Below are 20,167 nucleotides of genomic sequence, written 5' to 3' on the forward strand. Positions count from 1 at the left end.
GACAACGTTCCTGATTTTTTTCTGCCCTCCATCAGTCTGGCAGAGGCGAGAACACCAGTGCTGGAGCTCCTGGGCCTGATTCCAGCCACGTGTCCCGGGATGGGGGGATAACAGAAGCATCCCTGTGGTGGGATGTGGCCACCCCAGTGGACACGGCGTGACCTGTGAGTCCCCTCTCCCCAGGGAGGCAGAACAGAAGCTGCACAGCTCAGAGGGATTCCAGAGGAGGAGGAGGAAGGACAAGGGGAACCTTTGCTTCCAGCACCGTGTCCCAGGTGGGAACAGGGAAAGTCCTGGGGCGAGCAGAAGGGTGGTGGGAGAGGGAGAGGGATGGTGGGAGAGAGGGGAGAGATGGCGGGATAGGGGGAGGGATGGTGGGATATGAGGAGGGGTGGTGGGATAGCAGGATGGGTGGATGGTGGGATGGCAGGATGGATGGCAGGACAACGGGATGGAAGGCAGGATAGCGGGATGGGTGGATGGATGAGGGGATAGCAGATAGATGGATAAGGGGATGGATGGATGGATGGAGAGAGGGAGGGAAGGATGGAGGGATGGATGGAGGGATAGATGGAGGGATGGAGGGAGGGATAGATGGAGGGACGGACAGACAGACGGACCGACCCCACACACCACCCTGATCACCCCACGGACTCACCACCACTGGACCTCAGGCCACGCCCCGCGTGGCGAAAAGGGGCGTGGTCTTTCGGCGGCCCCGCCCACTGCTCACATTGAGGGGCGGTGTCTTTTGCGACGTCACGGCTCGTAGCCAATGGGCGCGCGGCGCGGCGCGCTGGGCAGGGCCGCCATTGGCGGGCGGTGATGTCAGGGCGGCGCGCGCGGCCCGGCCCGGCAGAGCGGGGAGAGCGGCCCGGGGAGCGCTGCGGGAGAGAGGGGACCGAGAGGGGAGCAGAGACCGATCGGTGAGGGGACCGAGAGGGGAGCAGAGACGGATCGGTGAGGGGACCGAGAGGGGAGCAGAGACCGATCGGTGAGGGGACCGAGAGGGGAGCAGAGACCGATCGGTGAGGGGACCGAGAGGGGAGCAGAGACCGATCGGTGAGCGGATCGGTGAGGGGACCGAGAGGGAGCCGTGAGGGGATCGGTGATGGAACCATGAGAGAGCCGTGAGGGGAGCAGTGAGGGGAACAGTGAGGGTGCTGAGGGATCTGTGAGGGGATCGGTGAGGGTGGTGAAGGAGCGGAGGGGGAGCTGTGAGGGGAATAGTGAGGGGGGTGAGGGAACCGTGAGAGGAGCCGTGAGGGGAGCCTTGAGGACTCTGTGAGGGAGCCGTGAGGGAGCGCTGAGGGAGCGGCGGCACCGCGGCAGCTCCGCAGGCACAGACGGTGCCGCAGCGCGGGGACCCGCCGGGCCAGCCCCGCTCCGCTCGGGCAGCGATCCCCGCCCGTCCCGCGACTCTGCGGGCGCTGCGGCACCGCCGCGGGGGAACAGTCCCGGCCGGAGCGTCCCTCTGGCTTTGCAGCCCCTGACACAGCCCCTCGGAGGGGAAGAAGAGCCGAGGGATGGTCCGGGGTACAGTGGAGGCTGAGCCTTCAGCAGGGCGTTGGAGGGGCATGAAGGAGCTGCTGCGCTGCCTGGAACCCAGCGGAATGTCTGTTTTCCTCCCTGTGTTCCAGGTGAAAGACGGGCTTCTGGAAAGCCGCGTTGAATCCAGGGCCACCCGAATGCCAGAGCCCACCCTGCAGCCTCCCTGCCCAGTGAGTGACCTTAACTGAGGACCTGCTGTTGCTCTAAATAAGAGCTCTCATTGCCTCGTGTTGTTGGGTGAGAAATTCTTCTAGGAGAGGAGGACGGCAGTGACACTTGGAGCTTGCTGGAGTTGCTGGCTGTTTTGGCAGAGAGCACAAACCAGGCTGAAACAGAGCAAAAAACCCACAGGAGCCCTCAGACTGGAATTCTGCAGGGGGACAGTGCCACTGGAGAAAGTGAGAAAACCCTGGTAGCAAGAAGAGCTTTTCTGGATGGGAGCATCTCTAAAAGCCAGTCCTGTGCTTCATTATCCATTTAAGCTTCTGTGTTGTTCAGTGTTCCTTATTTCATCTGGTTTTCCCCCTGCCTTGGCTGCTCCATCACAGCAGCTGTGCTGCTGGGAGAAAACCTGCAAAGAGATGCTCTGAAGTGTCACACATCAAAGAAGGAACACTTGGCTCCTGCCTTGGCAGCCGCTGTTCCACTCAGCACTGGAGAGGAGGAGAACCAGAGGGGTCTGGCTGCCATTCCCAGGTCCTGCTCGCTCAGTGGTTGGTGCCCCCCATTCCTGGACTTTGCTTGATGGGGATCTCTGCTGCAGGAGCAGGCTCTGCACTCCAAGGCAGGCGAGCAGGGGTGGGAGAGGTCGCTCCTCGATGCTGGAAAGGCCGTTTGTGTAAGCTCCTGACAGAAGATCCCTCGTGGAACAGCTGCTGGCTGTAGGCCCACCAAGCCAAGGGTCAGGGGAGCCTCTGAGCAGCATGTCTTCCAAGCCTGAGCAGAAGGAGACCCACCAGGCCAACGGGGCTGTGCCTGTGGACCATCTCAGCAGCCCGGACCGGGGGCAGCTGGTGGAGCCCTCGGCTTTCCTGGGGCCTGATGGCAGTGAAGTGCAAGCAGTGGTGTTGGAGTCCCGTGCCAATGCTAAAGGGGTGCGAGAAGACGATGCCCTGCTGGAAAACGGCAGCCAGAGCAATGAAAGTGATGACACCAGCACAAACCAGAGCCCTGAGCCAGCCTCGCCCCTCAAGGAAACCTCCTTTTCCATTGGGTTGCAAGTCCTCTTCCCGTTCCTCCTGGCAGGCTTTGGGACAGTTGCTGCTGGAATGGTGCTGGACATTGTGCAGGTAGGATTGATGCTTCCCTGGCATGGCACTGGGCTCTGAATCCTGTCTCTGTGGACCAGGGTTTTATCCCAAGCCGGGAGGGACTGGAATGCCAAGGCCAGTTCTGCAGATGGCAATGGGGAGGGAAGGAGACCAGTTCCCTCATGTGCTGGCTGGGTAGTGGGAGATGGGGAGACCTCAGTGATGTGTGGAATGAGAGAAGGAGAGGCTGAGGGCACCCCTGCACAGCTGTGGCTCTGAGGAGGAGATCACAGCTGGCACAGCGAAGGACCTGAAACTACTCTGCATCACAGCTTGAAATAAAGCCCTTTCCTGATGGTGCTGGTGACATCCCAGCCCCAGTCACTAGTTCCACTTGTGTCCCTTTTCCATCTTGGCTGTTTGGTGTGCTACACACCTGTGTGTGGGCTCATTCTGAAGCCTGAAGGCCAAGTGGCCCCTTCACCACCTCCTTGTGCTCCTGGAAGTGGCCAGGGGTGGGAGGGCTAAAGGAGTGGTTCCTCCTGAGAGATGTGTGGAGGTGATCCTTAGGAAAGGCCAGCCATTACTCTGGATGAAAACCATTGTGGTACACTGGCAGGTGATGCTGTGGGAACCTGACAGCCTGGCTGTATTTTTATGTGGGAATAGTGCCTCTGGAAGCTGTGGCTCCTGCACTGGTATCTAAGGTGTTTTCCAAGCATGTATGTCTGGCAGCAGATGAGCTGCTTCACCTCTTCCCCTCTCCCTGAAAGGCAGGCTGGGCAGAGCTGTCTGGTGCCTAGCCCAGAGCGGTGGCTGAGGCACAGAACTCGCTCATCTGTGCAGTGGAGGTTTATGAAACTCTTTGGATGGGGGAGTCAGCCATTTTGGAGCTGTGGTCAACCAAAAATGCTCTGCTTGAAGTTCCTCTGTTTGCTCAAGTGAGATAAACAAGCCCTTGCGTGTTGGCAGAGAAAGGCTTGAGTGTCAGTCCTGTGTGTTGCTGGCAGTGTGGGTCATCCTCTCCCAGCCCTGTGCCAGGGTAGGTCAGAGGGTGTTTTTGGGTGTGTGGGTGGTCAGGCTGACACTCCGTGTGCTGTCCTGCCCGTAACAGCAGTTTCCCTGCGTGCCTTTGCACTCTGGTCATCCCCTGCTGCTGGCTGTGGAGAGAGCTGTGAAGTGACTCAAAACAGGAAAGGCTGGATGTGCTATATTAATCTGGGAGGGAGAGATTCAGCAGAATCATTTTCTTAAAACCCATGTTTCTCTTTGCAATGTCTGTAAACTCATGCTTGGCTCTTCTGGAAGATCCCCAGAGTCAGGGATTTGAACCCAACCTAAAGTTTTTCCTGGAGAAGGAGCAGCCCCTCTGGCCAGGAAGGAGCGGGCAGGGGCTGAGCCCCGTGTTCTCCTGCCTTTTTTTAATGGCCATTAGAAACAAAGCTTCGTAATTCCTGTGTCCCACAGCAGCTCAGCGTGTGGCTGTGCAGCTTTTCCTGCCAACAACTGTAGCTCCCTTTAGCCTTGGAATTAGATGAGGCATCACAGGGTGGGAAAGGGGGATGGGAAGCGTGTGGGCTTGGCCTGGGGAGCTGATCCTGATAACTGGCTTCCAAAGGCTCAGAGCCTTGGATGAAAGGAGGCAGCATGTGGAGTGGGTCACTGGAGTCCTGTTGCTTTGGATGCAGCCCTGGTTGGTGCTGCCTGGGGGGCTCCATACACTCCATGTCCTCTGTTTTGGATAACTGGACTAATCAGCCAGCTGTAATTGGTCTCCCCACTGTGAAAACAAGCAGGCCTGGCCTTTGGCCATGCTGTCCCATTAACGTGTCCCTGGGAATGTGCCTCTCAGGAGGAGGATTTGCCTCTGCTCCTTTTGGGAGTGGAGAGACTCGGGGCCAGGTACATGTGAGTGCACCAGCTGGTTTGTGTGTACAGTACAGGACTGTTGGCACAGTCCCCTTTCCCAGCAGAGCCCAGTTTTTGTTTTCCAGACTTGTCTGCTCCCTGGAGGTTCTTTGGATGGACAGGATTTTGTACGGATGAGAGAGTCTGCTCCTTTCCCCTGCTTGACCCCCTCTGGTGTTACCATCCCTCCAGGGTGGGTGTCAGGGACTGCCAGCCCTGGATTCCTGTTAGGGCTGCCCATTCCTTGCCATTTTGGATGGAGAGTGCTGGGAGAAGCAGCTGCACCAAGGCAGTCTTAGCTCTGACCTGCAGCAGCCCTTCCCTTGAGCTTTGAATCACCACCCTGCTGTGATGTGAGTGAAACCAGCTCTTCTTCTGGCCTGTGAGCCCTGAGTTCACTCCCAGGGCTGAAATGGCACAGCTGAGGGACAGCTGTTCCCCTGGGAATATCTGTCTGCAGGTGCAGAGCTTCCAAAAGGCAGCCAGACAGGAGGGAGCTGCAAAACAGCACCTGGGGGTTGATGTTTCTTCCAGAACTTCTGCCAGGCCAGGCCAGGGTCTGGTCTTATCCCTCCAGTACTGCATGGAAGAAACCAGGATCTGCTGTGTCTGGGTGGATTTGTGTTCAAAGGGGCTGTGGCTTAGTAGAAAATAAAGCTGAAATAAATGAAACCCAGACTGTATATATTATATGCATATGTATTATTTATGTATATTATAGTCCCTGTGCTCCCCCTCTGCAGAGGGCAGGGAGGGGGTGCTGGAGGTGAGGGGCCTGTAATTCCCTCCCACAGCCCTGCTGGAGGGCAGCCAGAGCCCCCTCACTGCCCAGTTCCCCTTTGCTGAGCAGACAGGATGATCCTGGAGGATCCTGCATGCTGTGTTTGCTTCCCTGAAAACAGGCTATTCCTGTGCTCCTCAGAGGGGCTGTTACAGGCAGAAAGGGGTTTTAACAGCTCGACATCCTGATCTTAAATTCTTATTTCCTCTTCTCTTTCCCATTTTTTGTCTTGCCCAAACAGCCTGGCTCTGGTTCTCCCCATGGAGCCCCGTGGTGGGCACAAAGATCTCCACAGGGATCTTTGTTCCCTGCAGGAGCCACGGAGGTCTTGGAGCTGTACAAAATGCCCATAGCCCAGTGTTGTAGAACATCTTAATATTAATAAAGCTGGCAGGAGCCCATGGGTCCTGCTCTTTGCAGTGAGCAAGCTGCTGAGGTCTGCAGAAATCCAGAAATCTCCCTGTTTCTCTTCCCCAAAGATGGCTTTTATTCCTTCTCCAGGAGCAGCCCTGCCTTGCTCAGGGAGCTGCTTTAGCAGCCTCCAGTTACAGCTGCTCCTGGCACCAGTTTGCAGTGCAGCCTCCCCTTAAAGGTTAATTCACAAAGCGAGGGCTGGGACAGGGTGAGGGAGGGTTTGATCTGGTGCTGGCTCTTGCCTGGTCCTGCCTCTGTGAAACTCTGGAGCCAGGAAACCAGCACTCCAGCTCATGGTGTGACTAATGACAATGTTCCCTTAATTAAGTGGTTCTGGTGACACCCAGCTCGTCCTGCTGGGAAGTGGGAGCGTGGTGTTCACTGAGGGAGTTCTGGATGCTGCTGAGGGAAGTTGTAGCAAAGGATTCACCCGTACAACACACAGCAAAATAATCCCAGTGACTGCCTAAAAATAGACTGGGGAGAGCCTGGCTCGCCTGGATGTGTCTTAAAGGAAGCACAGCCTGAGTGAGGCTCTGCTGGCTGGTGTTTCACACTGTTCTCCCCTGCCCTGCTCAGCCCTTTGAGGAAAAATAGTCCCAGCTCATTCATCTCAAGCTCCTCCTGCCTCCTGTGATCACAGTTTTCTCTCCAATGTTCTCTCAAGTGAGTGCAGCTTGAATGTGGCATTGCAAAGGACCTACCAGGAAACTGGAACTTGTTGGTTCAGTGGAAAAATAAACAAAAATAACTGAAATCCTTCCCCACAGGAAGGTATTAGTCACACAGGTAGTTACTTGTATTTGCTGTAAGGTGTTGGCTGACAGTCTTCCTTGTCCTAGAAAGAAGTCCATGTCCCTGGTGAGCCTGGCAGTCTGACACTGCCAAGGAAAGCACTGAGAGCCTCTCCCAGGTGACTTTTGCAGGTCACATTTACAGGTAAAGCTGCAGAGCTGTGATGTTGAACATGCCCAGCACAGCCCCAGCTGCTGGGAGGGCCATTGCAGCCCTGCTCAGTGTCCTTTAAAGAGTGTGGAGCCAGGCAGTGTGGGAAGCAGGAGTTATTTTGGACACAGGCCCTTCTTGCAAAACACCCATGACGATACAGGACGGGCAGTGAGGTTTGAGGAGATTTTTTAATGCGGTTATGAGGTTTTTTGGAGTGGTTTTGTGTTTTCCTGGAAGCCAGCTGCTCTTCTGTAAGGCTGCTTACCCTGCAATTACCCTTTGTTTTTAACTAAATAACCATGGCTGCCTCCCTCCCTCATCCCAGGGGAGGTGACTTGACTGCAGAGCCAGAGGAGTTAGGAAATACCTGTGATGTGGGTGCCAGGTGAGGTAGCAGGGACAGGTGGCCACAGTGGGCTGGTTTTTGGATCAGGGAGCAGCAATGCTTTGCTCCAAAATGTGTTTGTAAGACACACATGCAGGAGTGGCTCTCAGCTGAGACTGACCAAACTTCAGACTCTGCCAAAAATTGCAAATACTGGGCAAACTCTCTTCCTCTTTCCCTGTTTTGGCCTCTCTGTGCATAAACATTTTGTCAGTGGTGAATCTTTGGGGGATTTTTCACTGAAAATTGCCAGCTCAGAGCTGGTTTTTGAGCTCAACAGGAACACGTGGTCACTGCTACACAAATGTCAAACACTGTAAAATTGCTGCAAAATTCCAAGTGTGGCAGCAGGAAGGGGACTGGGATGGCTGCTCAGGGCAGTGCCAGGTGTCAGAGGTGATGAGGAAGTGACATCAGACCAGAGCAAGGGTTTGTATCAGCCATGATTAGATTTAATGGTGTGTCTGTGTTTTAATCTTGCAGCACTGGGACGTCTTCAAAAACGTGACTAATTTGTTTATCTTAGTACCTGCACTGCTGGGCCTGAAGGGGAACCTGGAGATGACTCTGGCATCCCGCCTGTCCACGGCTGTGAGTATCCAGGGAGCTGAGGGAGGGAGCGGGAAACCGGCCTGGGGAGGAGAGATCTCTGTGGCACTGACCACAGACACCAGAGCCTGGAGTTCAGCGTGCTGGGAAGGTGTTTTCATCCCGCTGGACTGATTGGATTTGAAGGTTTAATGGCCCTTAAGCTCTGCTGACAGTTCACTGCCCTGTGCTGGGGGCCTGGAGGCTGAGCTGGCTTTGGAGTGCTTGGATCCAGGGTTTGCCATGAGGAAGTGCAGGAATGTCATCAGAGCAGGCTGGAAGCAGCCAGGGTGAGGAGGGAGGGCTGGGGAGGAGAGAGCCTGGAGAGGAGTGTACAGCCAAGGCTAAAGCAGAGGGGACCTTGCACTGAGAGGTTGCAGAGGGATTGACAGGCTCTTGAAGTGATGGAGATCTCTTGCTCCAATTCAGTTGGATTCCTGTGGAACACTGAGCTCCTTGTGAGGGATGGGGCAGGCTCTGTGAGCTCCTCAGAGCACTGTGTTAGTCCAGCTGTAAATGAATTGCTTTGTGTTTAAACGTTCCTACAACACAGCACTTCTGTCTGTGGAGCTGCTGGAGAGAGACCAACATCCTCTCCTGACAGGGACAATAACACTCCTTCCTGCAGCAAGGCATCTTCTGCTTGAGCATGACAGCGAGTGACTGCCTGATGTTCCTGTGCTCCCCATGATGGGAGCTTGGAATTTTACATCCAGAAGGTGTTAGTGCCTGCTGCCAAGCTTTTGACTCCTCTGTGCTGTGAGTTGCTGAGGAGAGAGCCCTTCAGCTGCCAGCCTGGCCTTGGCTTTGACAGTGCAAAGGAGCTGATATGCCTTGGCTCGAGAGAGCTGCCTGGGAAGTGCTCACTGAGATGTAGGGATGCAGAGCTGTCTGCCTGGGTGGCAGCAGCCCCCTCCTCCTTGGCATGTTCCCTTCCTCTCAGCCTTCCCTCCTGCTTGCTGTGGGAGAAAGCACAGCAGAGTTGAACAGATCTCTGCTCTCCCAGGTCCTCTCTTCTTCTCTCTTGAGCAATGGGGAGATTCCAGCTGTGACTTTTTGCTCCTCAGTGCTCTGTGGTGATTCCTGCTGACCATGGGGGTCACCTCCTCCTTGGATCCAGCCCTTGCCCTTTGTTCCCTGAAGGAGCAGGGCCCTGAGCTGCCCTGGGAATGGCTGTGCCAGCACTGCCTGGCAAAAGCTGGGCTGTGGCTGCTTCCCTTCAGTGCTGGGCTCCTCTCCCCAGGCATTGTGGAGAGGACAAAGCTGCTAGGAGGCTCCACACTGCCCCTGGCCCAGCTGTGCTCCAGTGCCAGGGCTTGCAGGGACAGAGGCTGAGCTTTGTTTGCCCCTTCATTCTGGGAAACAAATCCCTTTGTTTTAGTCCCTCTCTATTGTTTGGATCATGACAGGATCCTTGCTGCCCCAGACACAGACTCTTCTCCCTCTTGGCCTTGGCCAGCTTGCACTTCTGAGCATGGGCTGGTCAGGGGAGTGCTTGGCTGTCCTGGGACAAGGGTGGAATGTGGCACTTGTGCATCCTCCTTCATCCTGGGGCTGGCACAGAGCAGTGCTGGGGCTGGCCTGGCAGAGAACTGAGACTGCAGAAAGTCAGGAATGCAAAACTTTGCCCCATCTGCCCTGGTGGCTGCAGGAGAGTCACGAGGACACCAGCACAGAGACCACCCACCTGCCTGGTCTTCTGGTGCCTCGTGGCATCAGCCTTGTGGCCCAACAACCAAGCTTTGGCCTCTGCTTCCCTTTGCCCTGCCTGCCCTCCACATGGATCCCAGAGCTCTGCACTCTGCCTCCTTAAAATCATGGAATCACAGGCTGTAAAAGGCCTCCAAGCTCATCAAGTCCACCCTCCTGGTGTCTGTGCAAGGTGGGATAGGACAATCCTTTGGCCTTTCCTTTTTCCCCCTTCCCTCTTCATCCCTCACTGTGGGGTCCCACATGCAGGTGTGTGGAGGGACCTTCCCTCTGCCTGGAGCTTCCCACTGTGGATCCCGTGCTCTCTCCACAGGAAAGCAGCCCAGGGTGGTTTCTCAGGCTGTGGGTTTCTAATTAGTGCTGCATTAAGGCACCTCAGAAATTCCTTTCACAATTAAGAAGCAAAACTCTCCCATTAGTTAAAGGATTTAAATCCTGTTGGCAGTGTCTACAGCTGGGTTAGGTTAATCCCAACCTAATTGCCCTGTGGCTGGAATTTTAAGGTCAGGCTTCATATGAAGCTCAAATTCCTGTGCTGGATGTGCCACTCCAGTGAACTTTTTGTTGGTTTTCCCCCATTCCTTCCTCCTCTCCACTGAACTGCCCAGAATAGTTCACTCCAGAGGTGGAGGCATCTCAGTGCTGGTTGAATTGAGCTGCCAGCTCTCAGGCACATGCAGCAAGGAGAGCAGAGGGATTAGTTGATCACTGACTCTGTTTTCTTGTTTTTCTTTGCTGGAGACCAGCAAGGAAACCTGAGAGGAGGAAATTGCTGCTGCATTGTTGTGCTGAAGTTTGAGTTTGGTGCTCTCAGCCAACAGCTCCAGTGTGCATTTACCACTTCTGTTTGAGCCTCTCTCTTGCTTCCTCTTCATCCTCTAATAATACAAGTTGGATATAAGCTTATACACTCTGCTTATCCATCCCTCTGTGGTGCTGTGAAGCCCCAGAAGGTGGTAGGGAAAGCAGAGCTTGTGCTCTACATGTCCAACCAACTGCAGCGACTCCGCTGGGCTATTTTGGATCCCACTGCAGGGAATTAAAGCAACTTCCCGTCTCTCCTGGTTATCCTGATTGGCATCTCCTGCAGCTGCAGCGGTGCCAGGTGACCCCTGTGCCCTGTGCTAGTCCATCCCCACGTGGCACTGGCCTTGTTTACTCAGCTTTTAACCGAAACAGGAGGTTTTGATGCCAGCTCCCCCTGCCCACATGCTGCTCTGGCCTCGCTGCTGTCAGAGCAGGGGCACACAGCTGACCTGGGACCCTGTTTCCCTCCTGCCTGGCTGACCTGAGGGGCAGCGTGACCCAGCTGGGCCTGAGCCAGGCTTGGCTGGATCTGCAGGAGGTGAATTTGGTGAGTAAATGGGCAACAATGTGTGACTGCACAGGGACAGAGATCTGGGTGCTTTTGCAACATTTCCATCAGACACTTGATTGATGTTGGTTCCCCTTCACACTCCCTCAAACCCCTCTGCAGCAGGTCTGGCTCAAGGAGAGTCAGCCCATTCCTGCAGCTGGAAAGGAGAAGGTGCTGAAGTTGGAACTGGGAACTGCTTTCTGGGACTATAAAACCAGAGTGTCCTTTAGAAGAGGTGCTGTAGTTACCCAGGGTGTACAGCCCAAGGGACACTCACAGCCTGTGCCCCAGCTGTCCACCCACACCTGCACACAAACACACACCTTTGCTGTGAATTATTCTCCTATAAGACCTGAGGAGTTGAGGGCATCATCCTCTCCTGTTCCTGGCACAAGGAACAGCTGGATGGCAGCAGAGCTGGAAGGCAGGAGTTTGACTGTGAGCATGTGCAAAGTGCTGTCAGTCTTTAATGATGTTTCATGTCCTCTTACAGGCAAATATTGGCCAAATGGACACACCCAAAGAGTTCTGGAAGATGATAACAGGAAATATGGCTCTGCTGCTGGTAAGAAAAAGGGAAAGAAAAAGGAAGTGGAATATTGGTAACTGGTGCAAGCCCAACTCTGGCAAATGTAGAAGGTTTAAATGCCTGGGTTTGCTATTGACAATATTCTGTGTCTAATGGGGAGGCAAGTGGCACCTTTTTGTCCCATAGTCATGTCTGCCCTACAGGTTAGACTTGGTGTTTCCCTGCTGGATTCCAGTCCACCTGACATGGAAACCTGGGTGGTGCTTTCCTCTTAGAATCATAGAATAGAATCATGGAATGGTCTGGGTTGGAAGGGACCTTAAAGCTCTTCTCCTTCCATCCTGTGCCATGGGCAGGGACACCTCCCACCAGCCCAGGTTGCTCCAAGCCCTGTTCAACCTGGCCTTGGGCACTCCCAGGGATGGGGCAGCCACAGCTTCTCTGGGCAACCACTTCCCTCAGCCTGGGACCATTTTCTCTCTTGGTGACCCTCCAGTTTCCAATTTCAGGTTCAGGCTACCGTGGTTGGCTTCCTGGCCTCGATTGCAGCGGTGGTGTTTGGATGGATCCCAGATGGGCACTTCAGCCTCTACCACGCTGTCCTGCTTTGTGCCAGCAGTGTGGCCACTGCCTTCGTTGCTTCCCTTGTTCTGGGTGAGAGACACTTGCTGAGCACCCTCCCTGCACCCCTGCCTAAAATGCTCAGCTCCCTGTGACCTCATCCTGCTTTTCTCCTCTTTTCGGCTGTAGGAATGATTATGATTGGGGTCATCATTGGATCCAGGAAGATGGGGATCAATCCTGATAACGTGGCCACCCCAATTGCTGCCAGCCTGGGGGATCTTGTCACCCTGGCTCTGCTTTCAGGAATCAGCTGTGGCTTGTACAAGGACCTGGGTGAGGAGCAACAAAGGGCCTTTGTCTCTCCCTGTTCCTTCCATGTGCTGCTGCCTCTCCCACTCATCTCGCCCTCTTCCTTTGCCCTTTCTGTTCTTGGGATATGTAGGATTCCTGGTCTGCAGCTCCCTCAGTTAGTGAGACCTAGTCAGACTGATAAGGGGAGGAAATGGACCTCCTTAGTGCCTTGTAGCTGCAGACAGCCTTGGCAGGGACCTGCACGCTTCCCTCTCACCAGGTGAAGTGGTAAAGGAGAGGTTGTCCCCATTCCAGGTGCCAGGGGCTTGTTTGTGGCTGAAGCACTGGGAGAAGGAAGGTTTGGGTTTCACCTGCTGTGCTGTCAGCACGGCTGGGGATCCTCAGTGCAAGGCTGCAGCTGTAGACTCTCCACTTCCTCCTCCTGCCCCTCCGCCTTCCTGCCCTGGGGCCGGAATACAGGGGATGTGACTCAACCAGGTTCATCCAGAGGTGAAGCAACACTGAGAGATCTTGCCCAGGAGCAGGAGGTGGGAATGAGCAGCTGAAATGGGAGAGACCTCACTAGGATCTTTTGATAAGCAGAACCGTGTGTTGTACTCACAGTCCTGTGAGCTGGGATGTTGTACTGACACCCCTGTGTAGGCCCCCCTCTGTAAGTACACCAGGAGAAAGAAGGGCCACATCCTGCAGAGTTGAAGCTGCACTGGCCCACTTTCCCTGCCCTTCCTGGCATTCCCAACTCCCAGTCTGTAGACAGGCTCCCTGAGCTCGGCTGAAGCAGCACCTGCCTCACTGCAGTGGGATGTGTCCTTGATATCTCTGCTTATTTCTCCCCCAGAGAGCAAATTCTACGTGAATGCCCTGGTGTGTGCCTTGTTCTTGGCCCTGCTGCCCATCTGGATCTTCATTGCCAGGAAGGATTCTGCGACCTGGGAGGTGCTTTGTTCCAGCTGGGAGCCCGTTGTCATCGCCATGGCCATCAGCAGGTGGGAGGGTTCCTGTCCCCAGACACGCAGACTCACCTCAGGGGACTCTTCCAGCACTGACCTCTTCAATCTTCCCCCTGCAGCGTTGGGGGGTTGATCTTGGACAGGACGGTCTCGGATCCAAACTTTGCTGGGATGGCTGTTTTCACACCAGTGATCAATGGTGAGTCCTTTCCACCCTGGTTGGTGTTGCAGCTCTTGGGGGCTCTTGGCAAACAGTAAATTGTCCCACATACCTCATTTCAAGCAGGTTAAGGACACTGATTCCCTTTTGGATGCCAGTGAGACCCTGTGGTTTGACTCAAGTTTACAGCACCATGGCTCCCCAGTGCCAGCCTTTCATTGAAGGGGGTCTGGCCTAGGAGGGTATTCCCTAAAAGACACTTTTCCAGGGACTTCTTTATTTCCTGATTCCTTCCCCATCTTCCAAAATATTTGCCTTGTGGCACCTGGCAGCATAAAGATTTGTATTTGGACCTCAAAGTCAGGAAATCCAATTGCTTCTGGTATAAAGCTCTGATCTCCTTTCTGCCTAATTAACCAGAGAAACTCCTTTTTTATTACTTTTTGCAAGAAATGGAGTTAATTCTGAGCCAGTGCCTCTTGTGCTGGTGAGTTTCACAGTTTCATTATGCCTCATGTGAAAAATAATAGTTTTAAACTTCCTGTGTCTGTTTTGGTGTCTGACTCATCATTTTTGTTTCACGTGTTTCTTCCAACCCAAGCTGCACTAGTAGAAGTGCATCTATTTTACTGAGGGGTCTGAAGGGAAGCCACAGAACAGTGTGCTTTGTCTGAGCTCCTCACATCCTGCAGCAGTGGAATTTGGGTCAAAAACAGACTGCCCTACATTATCCCAGCACCTGGCAATTCTAGATCTGCTGCTTGTTGAAAACAGCTCTTCAAAGTGTTTGAGCCATCACCTTCTCTCTCTCCTGACCTGCAGGTGTGGGTGGCAACCTGGTGGCAGTGCAGGCCAGCCGAATCTCCACCTACCTGCACATGAGTGGGATGCCTGGAGAGAGCTCCAAAGCGGCCCCCTGGAAGTGCCCCAGCCCTTGCAGCACTTTCTGCAGCTCAGGTACCTCAGGCAGCTGTTGAAGTGCGTTGACTTGTGGCAGCTGCAGTTGCTGGCTGGGCTCTCTGTGGCTGTGGCTGGAGCCCTGTCACATGGAATGGTGGCTTAAGCCTGTTGGGAGGCAGTCGTGGGGCAGAGCACAGCCCAAATTCCAGCACATTCCAGCAAAAAGTGGGCAGAGGTTGTTACTCTCCAAACCTCATAGATGAGCTTCGTAGCCTGCAGCCTGGGGCATAGAATCCCAAATGGTTTGGGCTGGGAGGGACCTTAAAGCTCATCTTTCTAGACCAGGTTGCTCCAAGCCCTGTCCAGCCTGGCCTTGGACACTTTCAGAGGGGACACTTGCAGGGTCCTGGCCTTCTGTGCCAAGGTTGGCCCTGAAGAGCAAGGAGAGGGGAGAGGTCTCCAGTGTGGTCATGATCTGTTAGAAAACTGATCACTAAGCAAGGTACAGGCAGAAATCCAAGGAAATTCACTGTTCATGGTAAATTCTTGAGACCTCTGTTCTGAGTAGCATCACAGGTGGGCCATGATCCTTTTGGCAGCTCAGCTCTGAGCCAGCTTTTACTCTGGGGACAGAATTAAGCTCTCCTTGGTGCAGAGTCCTTGGGGATTGTGGTGGTTGGGTCAGTGTCCAGGGTGCTGGGAGTAGGGTCCAGTGTGGTGGCCCCTGCTTCTGATGTGGCCCTGGTTGTGCTGCCTTGTCCCCCAGAGCCTGGGTGAGCTGCAGGGTTGTGTGTTCAGGTCTGTCTCAGGCCTGATGTCCATCTTTGCCCCCTCACAGATGTGAACTCCCGCTCTGCCCGTGTGCTCTTTTTCCTGGTGGTGCCTGGACACTTGGTTTTCCTCTACACCATCAGCTCCATGCAGGGTGGACACACCACACTCACCCTGATCTTCATCGTCTTCTACATGACAGCTGCACTGCTCCAGGTGAGTGGAGCCCCTCAGGGGCTGAGCCCTCAGTCTGGGTGAGGGGACACTGCCATGTCACTGCAGAGGGAACCTGCTCAGTCACTTGAGTGGGACATCCACAGCTGAGGGAGGGCAGGGTGCTGTCACCCAGCAGGCTCAGTTTAGGCTGGGATTTCCTTCTGGTGGGTCTGGGCACTCCGAGGGGCTCTGCAGAGGGAGCAGCTTGGGAGCCCTGGAGCCAGAGGTGGCACTGGAGGGACCACCATGTGCTGGCTCTTGGGGTCCTGAGCTCTGCCTGTCTTAAGCAAGACTCTCCCAGCCCCAGAGACACCAGAGCAACAGTTCTGTGGCACTTCAGATCCTTGTCCCACACCAAAGGCTTGAGAGGATCCCCTGGAGATTCCTTGTCTTTAGGTACCAACACGAGCCTTTTGCTGCACTGAAGCAGATGGGGAGAACATCCCACTGTGGCAGTTCCAGTTGCTGGGCTGAAAAGTTACTCTTTTAAGTACTAATTTAAAAAAAAACCAACAAAAGTTACTCTTTTATTTCTGGAAGCCAGGTGTTGCTGTCCCTGCCTGAGCAGCCTGTGTGCTTTGAGTCCCATCTCTGCCCTGTGTCTCCTCAAACTTGTTCTGACTAGATCTGAAAACTGAGATGCAGAATTCAGACCCTCTGGTGGCAGGGTGGCAATGATCTCTCCCTTTGAGCCTAAATTGGGTGGTGACAAGATAAAGAAGGGCAGGCAGAGGCTGTTCAGTGCACAGAGGGTTTGGATGCTCAGGGACCCACTGAAACTCGACAGCTCCTTTGGACTGTACTTGTTGCTTTGGGGATGCAGCAGCATGAAATGTCTGGACTGCAGCACTCGGGCAGGTGGCTCTGACCCCTCACCAGCTCCATTCTTTGGGACCTCTGTGCTTCTCTGAGCCTGCCCTGCCCAGCTGGAGCTGCCCCAGCTGACACTCCCTCCATGAACACTGGGACTGCAGGGTCAGGATCCATGGCTGACGTGGCTCTTTCCTTCCTGCCTCCCAGGTCCTTATCCTGCTCTACATTGCTGACTGGATGGTGCACTGGATGTGGGGCAGGGACCTCGACCCCGACAACTTCTCCATCCCGTACTTGACGGCGCTGGGGGACCTCATTGGCACAGGGCTCCTGGCCCTCAGCTTCCGCATCCTCTGGCTCATCGGGGACCGGGACTCCGATGTGGGGGATTAGCTCTGCCTCTCCCCTTCCCACAGCCCTCCTCCTCCTCATTTCTTGTTGCTTCTTTTCCTCCACCTCTACTCTTCTTTGCTTCCTCGCTGTCTCTCTTGAGACTTCATCTTTAATACCAGATTCTCATTATTTTCAATGGGAATTTTACGTGGTTTATATTTCAAGCCGACTTTGTACAGAAAATCTTATCTAGTTTTAGGAAGGAGAAAATAAGAAGTGTAATGAGACAATCACCAAGTGCAATTCCGTAGTAGCTATGGCTGAACCAAGGTTACAGTGCAGTTCCTGATCCCTCAGACCACGCCAGGAGCCCACCCTGCCCCACTCACTCCAGGTGAAGGGCTGCTTTTCGCTTCATAAGCGTTTTAAATCCTGGAGGTCAAGTTCAGGTTTATTTTTTTCTGAACTGCCACCTTCTGGCAAAGTACAACCTCATGGGTGAGGGCACAGGGTATCTCCTGCCTTCTCTGCCCTGCTGTCCTCCTGCTGGCTCTCTGAAGCTTCATCCTGTGCCCAGCATCCAAAGGATGAGTGAGTCTCTGGGAGAGGGAGGGGTGAAGATGGTGAGGAAGAGTCCTGTGTGTGCCCACAGGGAAGTGAAGGATCTTGGGATTGCTCTCGGGAGCCATGAGCAGGCTGGTCTCTGCTGGCAGGTTTGGTGTCCCTTTTGCCAACCACCCAGCAGCACCTCAGGCTGCTTGTTCTGTCTCTTGTGAGCCCTGAGCCTGCAGGGCTGGCCACGAGCCCCCCAACACACACACACACTCAAGGTGGTTGATCCAACACAGTAATTAAACAATCTGGTGATATACAAATCCGGTCCCTCACAGGCATCTGTCAAGGATGGGGAAAACAGCCCATCCCATGGAGGCTGTGTCTGCTCTGCAGAGCTGCTCCTGCTCTGGGCACTGCCCATCCTACTGTTGTGCAGCTCCCAAAATTCAGGATTGGATTTGGGGTTGTGTGCTTTTCCTCCCAGCACAACACAACCATCCTTGACTGGCATCAGTTCCTCCTTTGGCTTAATTTCCATATTTCTCACACTCACCTACTGTCTGTGACCTCCCTTTGGCTTTCTGGTAAACAGTCCAGTTGTGGTGCTGGGAATGCTTCTCTTCACCTGAAATAAGGCCAGGTGGGGAGACCTCTTTGTTACTCTGGACTGCCAGACCTACCTGAGCTTGACAAAGCCCTGCCTAAGTGGGCACAGCTTTGCTTTTCAGGCAAGGAGCAATTCCTTGGGGGCAGTTCCTGCCTCTCCCAGAAACCAGAGCTAATGCACCTGGTGGGCAAGTCAAGACCAAAGTTAGTCTGGGATGACTGTCCCAGCCCAAAGATCTGGGTGCACAGTTTGTCCTTACTCTAGAGCTAAGCCTGTTGGGAAGGAAGATCAGGATCAGTGAGTTCTGGAGCAGGTGTATCCAAACCAAACCAAGCAGCAGCCTGCTCCAGGCCCTCTCTGAAGTTGTGGAACCCTTCCCTGGGGCCGATGCTGTGCAGGAGGCAGAGGTGGGGTGCAGGCTGCTCCTCTCAGCCCCTCAGAAGGGCAGGTGACGTAGTTTTGAGATGATTTCCCCCTTTTTCCTTTGCTAATCCAACATCAGGCTTGTTTCCCTTTCTCCTCTGCACCATGTCCTGTGTGGGAGCAGCTCTGACCCTCCTCTCCACCCTGGTGAGTTCTCACAGATACCATTTGGCCAAAGCTGTGCTCAGAAACAAACCCCAGTGCTGCTGTGCTGAGCTGTCAGCCTGGAGAATTCTGGAGTATTCTCTGCTGCTCACCTGATTTCTCTGCCTGATGCTGAGGAATAGATACAAAACTTCCTTCCATTAACACTTCAGCTTTTATGTATATATAGAGAAGCTCTCCTGGTTTTTTAGGTGTCACATCACCCTTCATTTCCTCAAAAAAAACCAGGAAAAACCTGCCCCTCTTGGTCTCCTGTGCAGTGCAGAGACCAAGAGGGGGTGGGAACTGCTGGGCTGGGGGTCCATATGCTGTATATGGTCTAAAGGTGTGTTTGGGGAATGGTCAGGGAAGATTCTAATTTAAAACTGAGGAATATTGATGGAAAAACCTCTTCCCACTGGTTGCACTCAAATGCATGCCTACACTACAGCTGCCTGCAGATGGAAATCCTGGTCTATTCTTTTATTAAAGGAAAAGAACTGTCTTTATTATTTATAGTTCCTATAACTGACAGATGTCAACTTAACTGATAAATTATATTTGGTTAAATAAAGATGACATTTATTTATGTGGACTGTGGGGTGTTTCCTCCTTGTGCCTCTGCTTGGTTAAAGGTCCCTCTCACGTTTTGCAGCTTATTTTAGCTCACTCTGAAGCTCTTTTGTTACCCAGTGGCAGGAGAGTTATGAAAATCAAATAAATTGCTGGGCATGAAGCAAACTGGGATTAGTGTAAGTGCCAGATTACCTCGACCTGGCCTTGGTCAGGTCCTGGGAGCTCAGGGGGGGCTCCCAGCAGGAATCTGGGTGTTTGTTCTGGATACAGAACCCGAGTGCTGCTCACACGTGGCCTCTGCCTGTGCCTGGTGAGTAAGGTTTGTGTGACAAAAGGGTTCTGCACCTTTGGGGTGCCCCTGGAATTGCAGGAATTGGTGGCTGTGGAATGACCCCCATCCTCCCCAGCTGTGGGATGTGCTCTTGGGGACTGTTTCCCTGCAGGGCTCTGCCTCCAACAAGGACCGTGATGCAGAATCCCAAAACAAAGCCCTGGCAGTGCCAGAGATGGGGGAGCAGCCACTCAGCCCGTGTCACACACTGAATATTGGGGTGATCCTCAGGGATCCTGCCTTAACCTGGTCTGGGCTGGGGGCCTTGTGGTGGCCTTTCCTGGGGCTGGTTGTGGATGTGATGGGATCTTGGGGATGCAGGAGATGCACAGGGCTGGATCTGGGGGTGCAGAGAGTGGGATCTGAGGGTGCAGGGGACTGGGGGGGCACAGGATGCACAGGCCTGGGTCTGGGGGTACAGAGAGCTGGATCTGGGGGTGCAGAGAGTTGGATCTGGGGGTACAGAGTTGGATCTGGGGTTGCAGAGAGCTGGATCTGGGGGTGGAGGGATGCACAGAGCTGGGTCTGGGGGTGCAGAGAGTTGGATCTGGGGGTGCAGAGTTGGATCTGGGGGTGCAGAGAGCTGGATCTGGGGGTGGAGGGATGCACAGAGCTGGGTCTGGGGGTGCAGAGAGTTGGATCTGGGGGTGCAGAGTTGGATCTGGGGTTGCAGAGAGCTGGATCTGGGGGTGGAGGGATGCACAGGGCTGGGTCTGGGGGTGCAGAGAGCTGGATCTGGGGGTGGAGGGATGCACAGGGCTGGGTCTGGGGGTGCAGAGAGTTGGATCTGGGGGTGCAGGGGACTGGGGGTGCAGAGGATGCACAGGGCTGGGTCCAGGGCTGCAGAGAGCTGGATCTGGGGGTGCAGAGGATGCACAGGTCTGGATCTAGGGGTGCAGGGGGTCCACAGGTCTGGATCTAGGGGTGCAGGGGGTACACAGGGCTGGATCCAGGGGTGCAGGGGATCTACAGCGCTGGATCTGGGGGTGCCCAGGGCTGGCCCGGCGGTGTCCGGGGCAGGCAGAGCCAGTTCCATCGCAGCGAACTACAGGTCCCGGCAGCCCCGCCGCGGTTCCGCCGCTGCCCCACCT

The 20,167-nt window shown here is 54.5% G+C and overlaps 1 protein-coding gene across 5 annotated transcripts; it reads left to right on the top strand.

Moving 5' to 3' along the window:
- Positions 1 to 250: 250 nt before the first annotated feature.
- SLC41A1 (solute carrier family 41 member 1) lies at positions 251 to 18,764 on the top strand. Of its 5 annotated transcripts, none has more exons than XM_071578801.1 (11): positions 251 to 275; positions 1,641 to 2,840; positions 7,721 to 7,828; positions 11,386 to 11,457; positions 11,931 to 12,075; positions 12,172 to 12,318; positions 13,136 to 13,283; positions 13,367 to 13,446; positions 14,230 to 14,364; positions 15,146 to 15,294; positions 16,315 to 18,764. In XM_071578801.1, exons 2-11 carry the CDS (start codon positions 2,475 to 2,477, stop codon positions 16,498 to 16,500), a joined length of 1,536 nt encoding a protein of 511 aa, XP_071434902.1. In that variant the 5' UTR covers positions 251 to 275; positions 1,641 to 2,474; the 3' UTR covers positions 16,501 to 18,764. The 5 variants fall into 5 exon arrangements, with proteins under 5 accessions (XP_071434902.1, XP_071434900.1, XP_071434901.1 ...); XM_071578799.1 differs by lacking the exon at positions 251 to 275 and adding an exon at positions 860 to 926; XM_071578800.1 differs by lacking the exon at positions 251 to 275 and adding an exon at positions 873 to 960.
- The last annotated feature ends 1,403 nt before the right edge of the window (positions 18,765 to 20,167 follow it).

The sequence above is a fragment of the Pithys albifrons genome, chromosome 28 (assembly GCF_047495875.1).
Source record: "Pithys albifrons albifrons isolate INPA30051 chromosome 28, PitAlb_v1, whole genome shotgun sequence".
NCBI lineage: Eukaryota > Metazoa > Chordata > Aves > Passeriformes > Thamnophilidae > Pithys > Pithys albifrons.

Bases quoted from the DNA above. Each gene is read 5' to 3' on its own strand.
- SLC41A1 (XM_071578801.1), top strand. From the start codon at position 2,475: ATGTCTTCCAAGCCTGAGCAGAAGGAGACCCACCAGGCCAACGGGGCT. The intron at 12,319-13,135 runs GTGAGGAGCAAC...TTTCTCCCCCAG, and splicing joins TGGCTTGTACAAGGACCTGG to AGAGCAAATTCTACGTGAAT. The intron at 13,284-13,366 runs GTGGGAGGGTTC...TTCCCCCTGCAG, and splicing joins ATCGCCATGGCCATCAGCAG to CGTTGGGGGGTTGATCTTGG.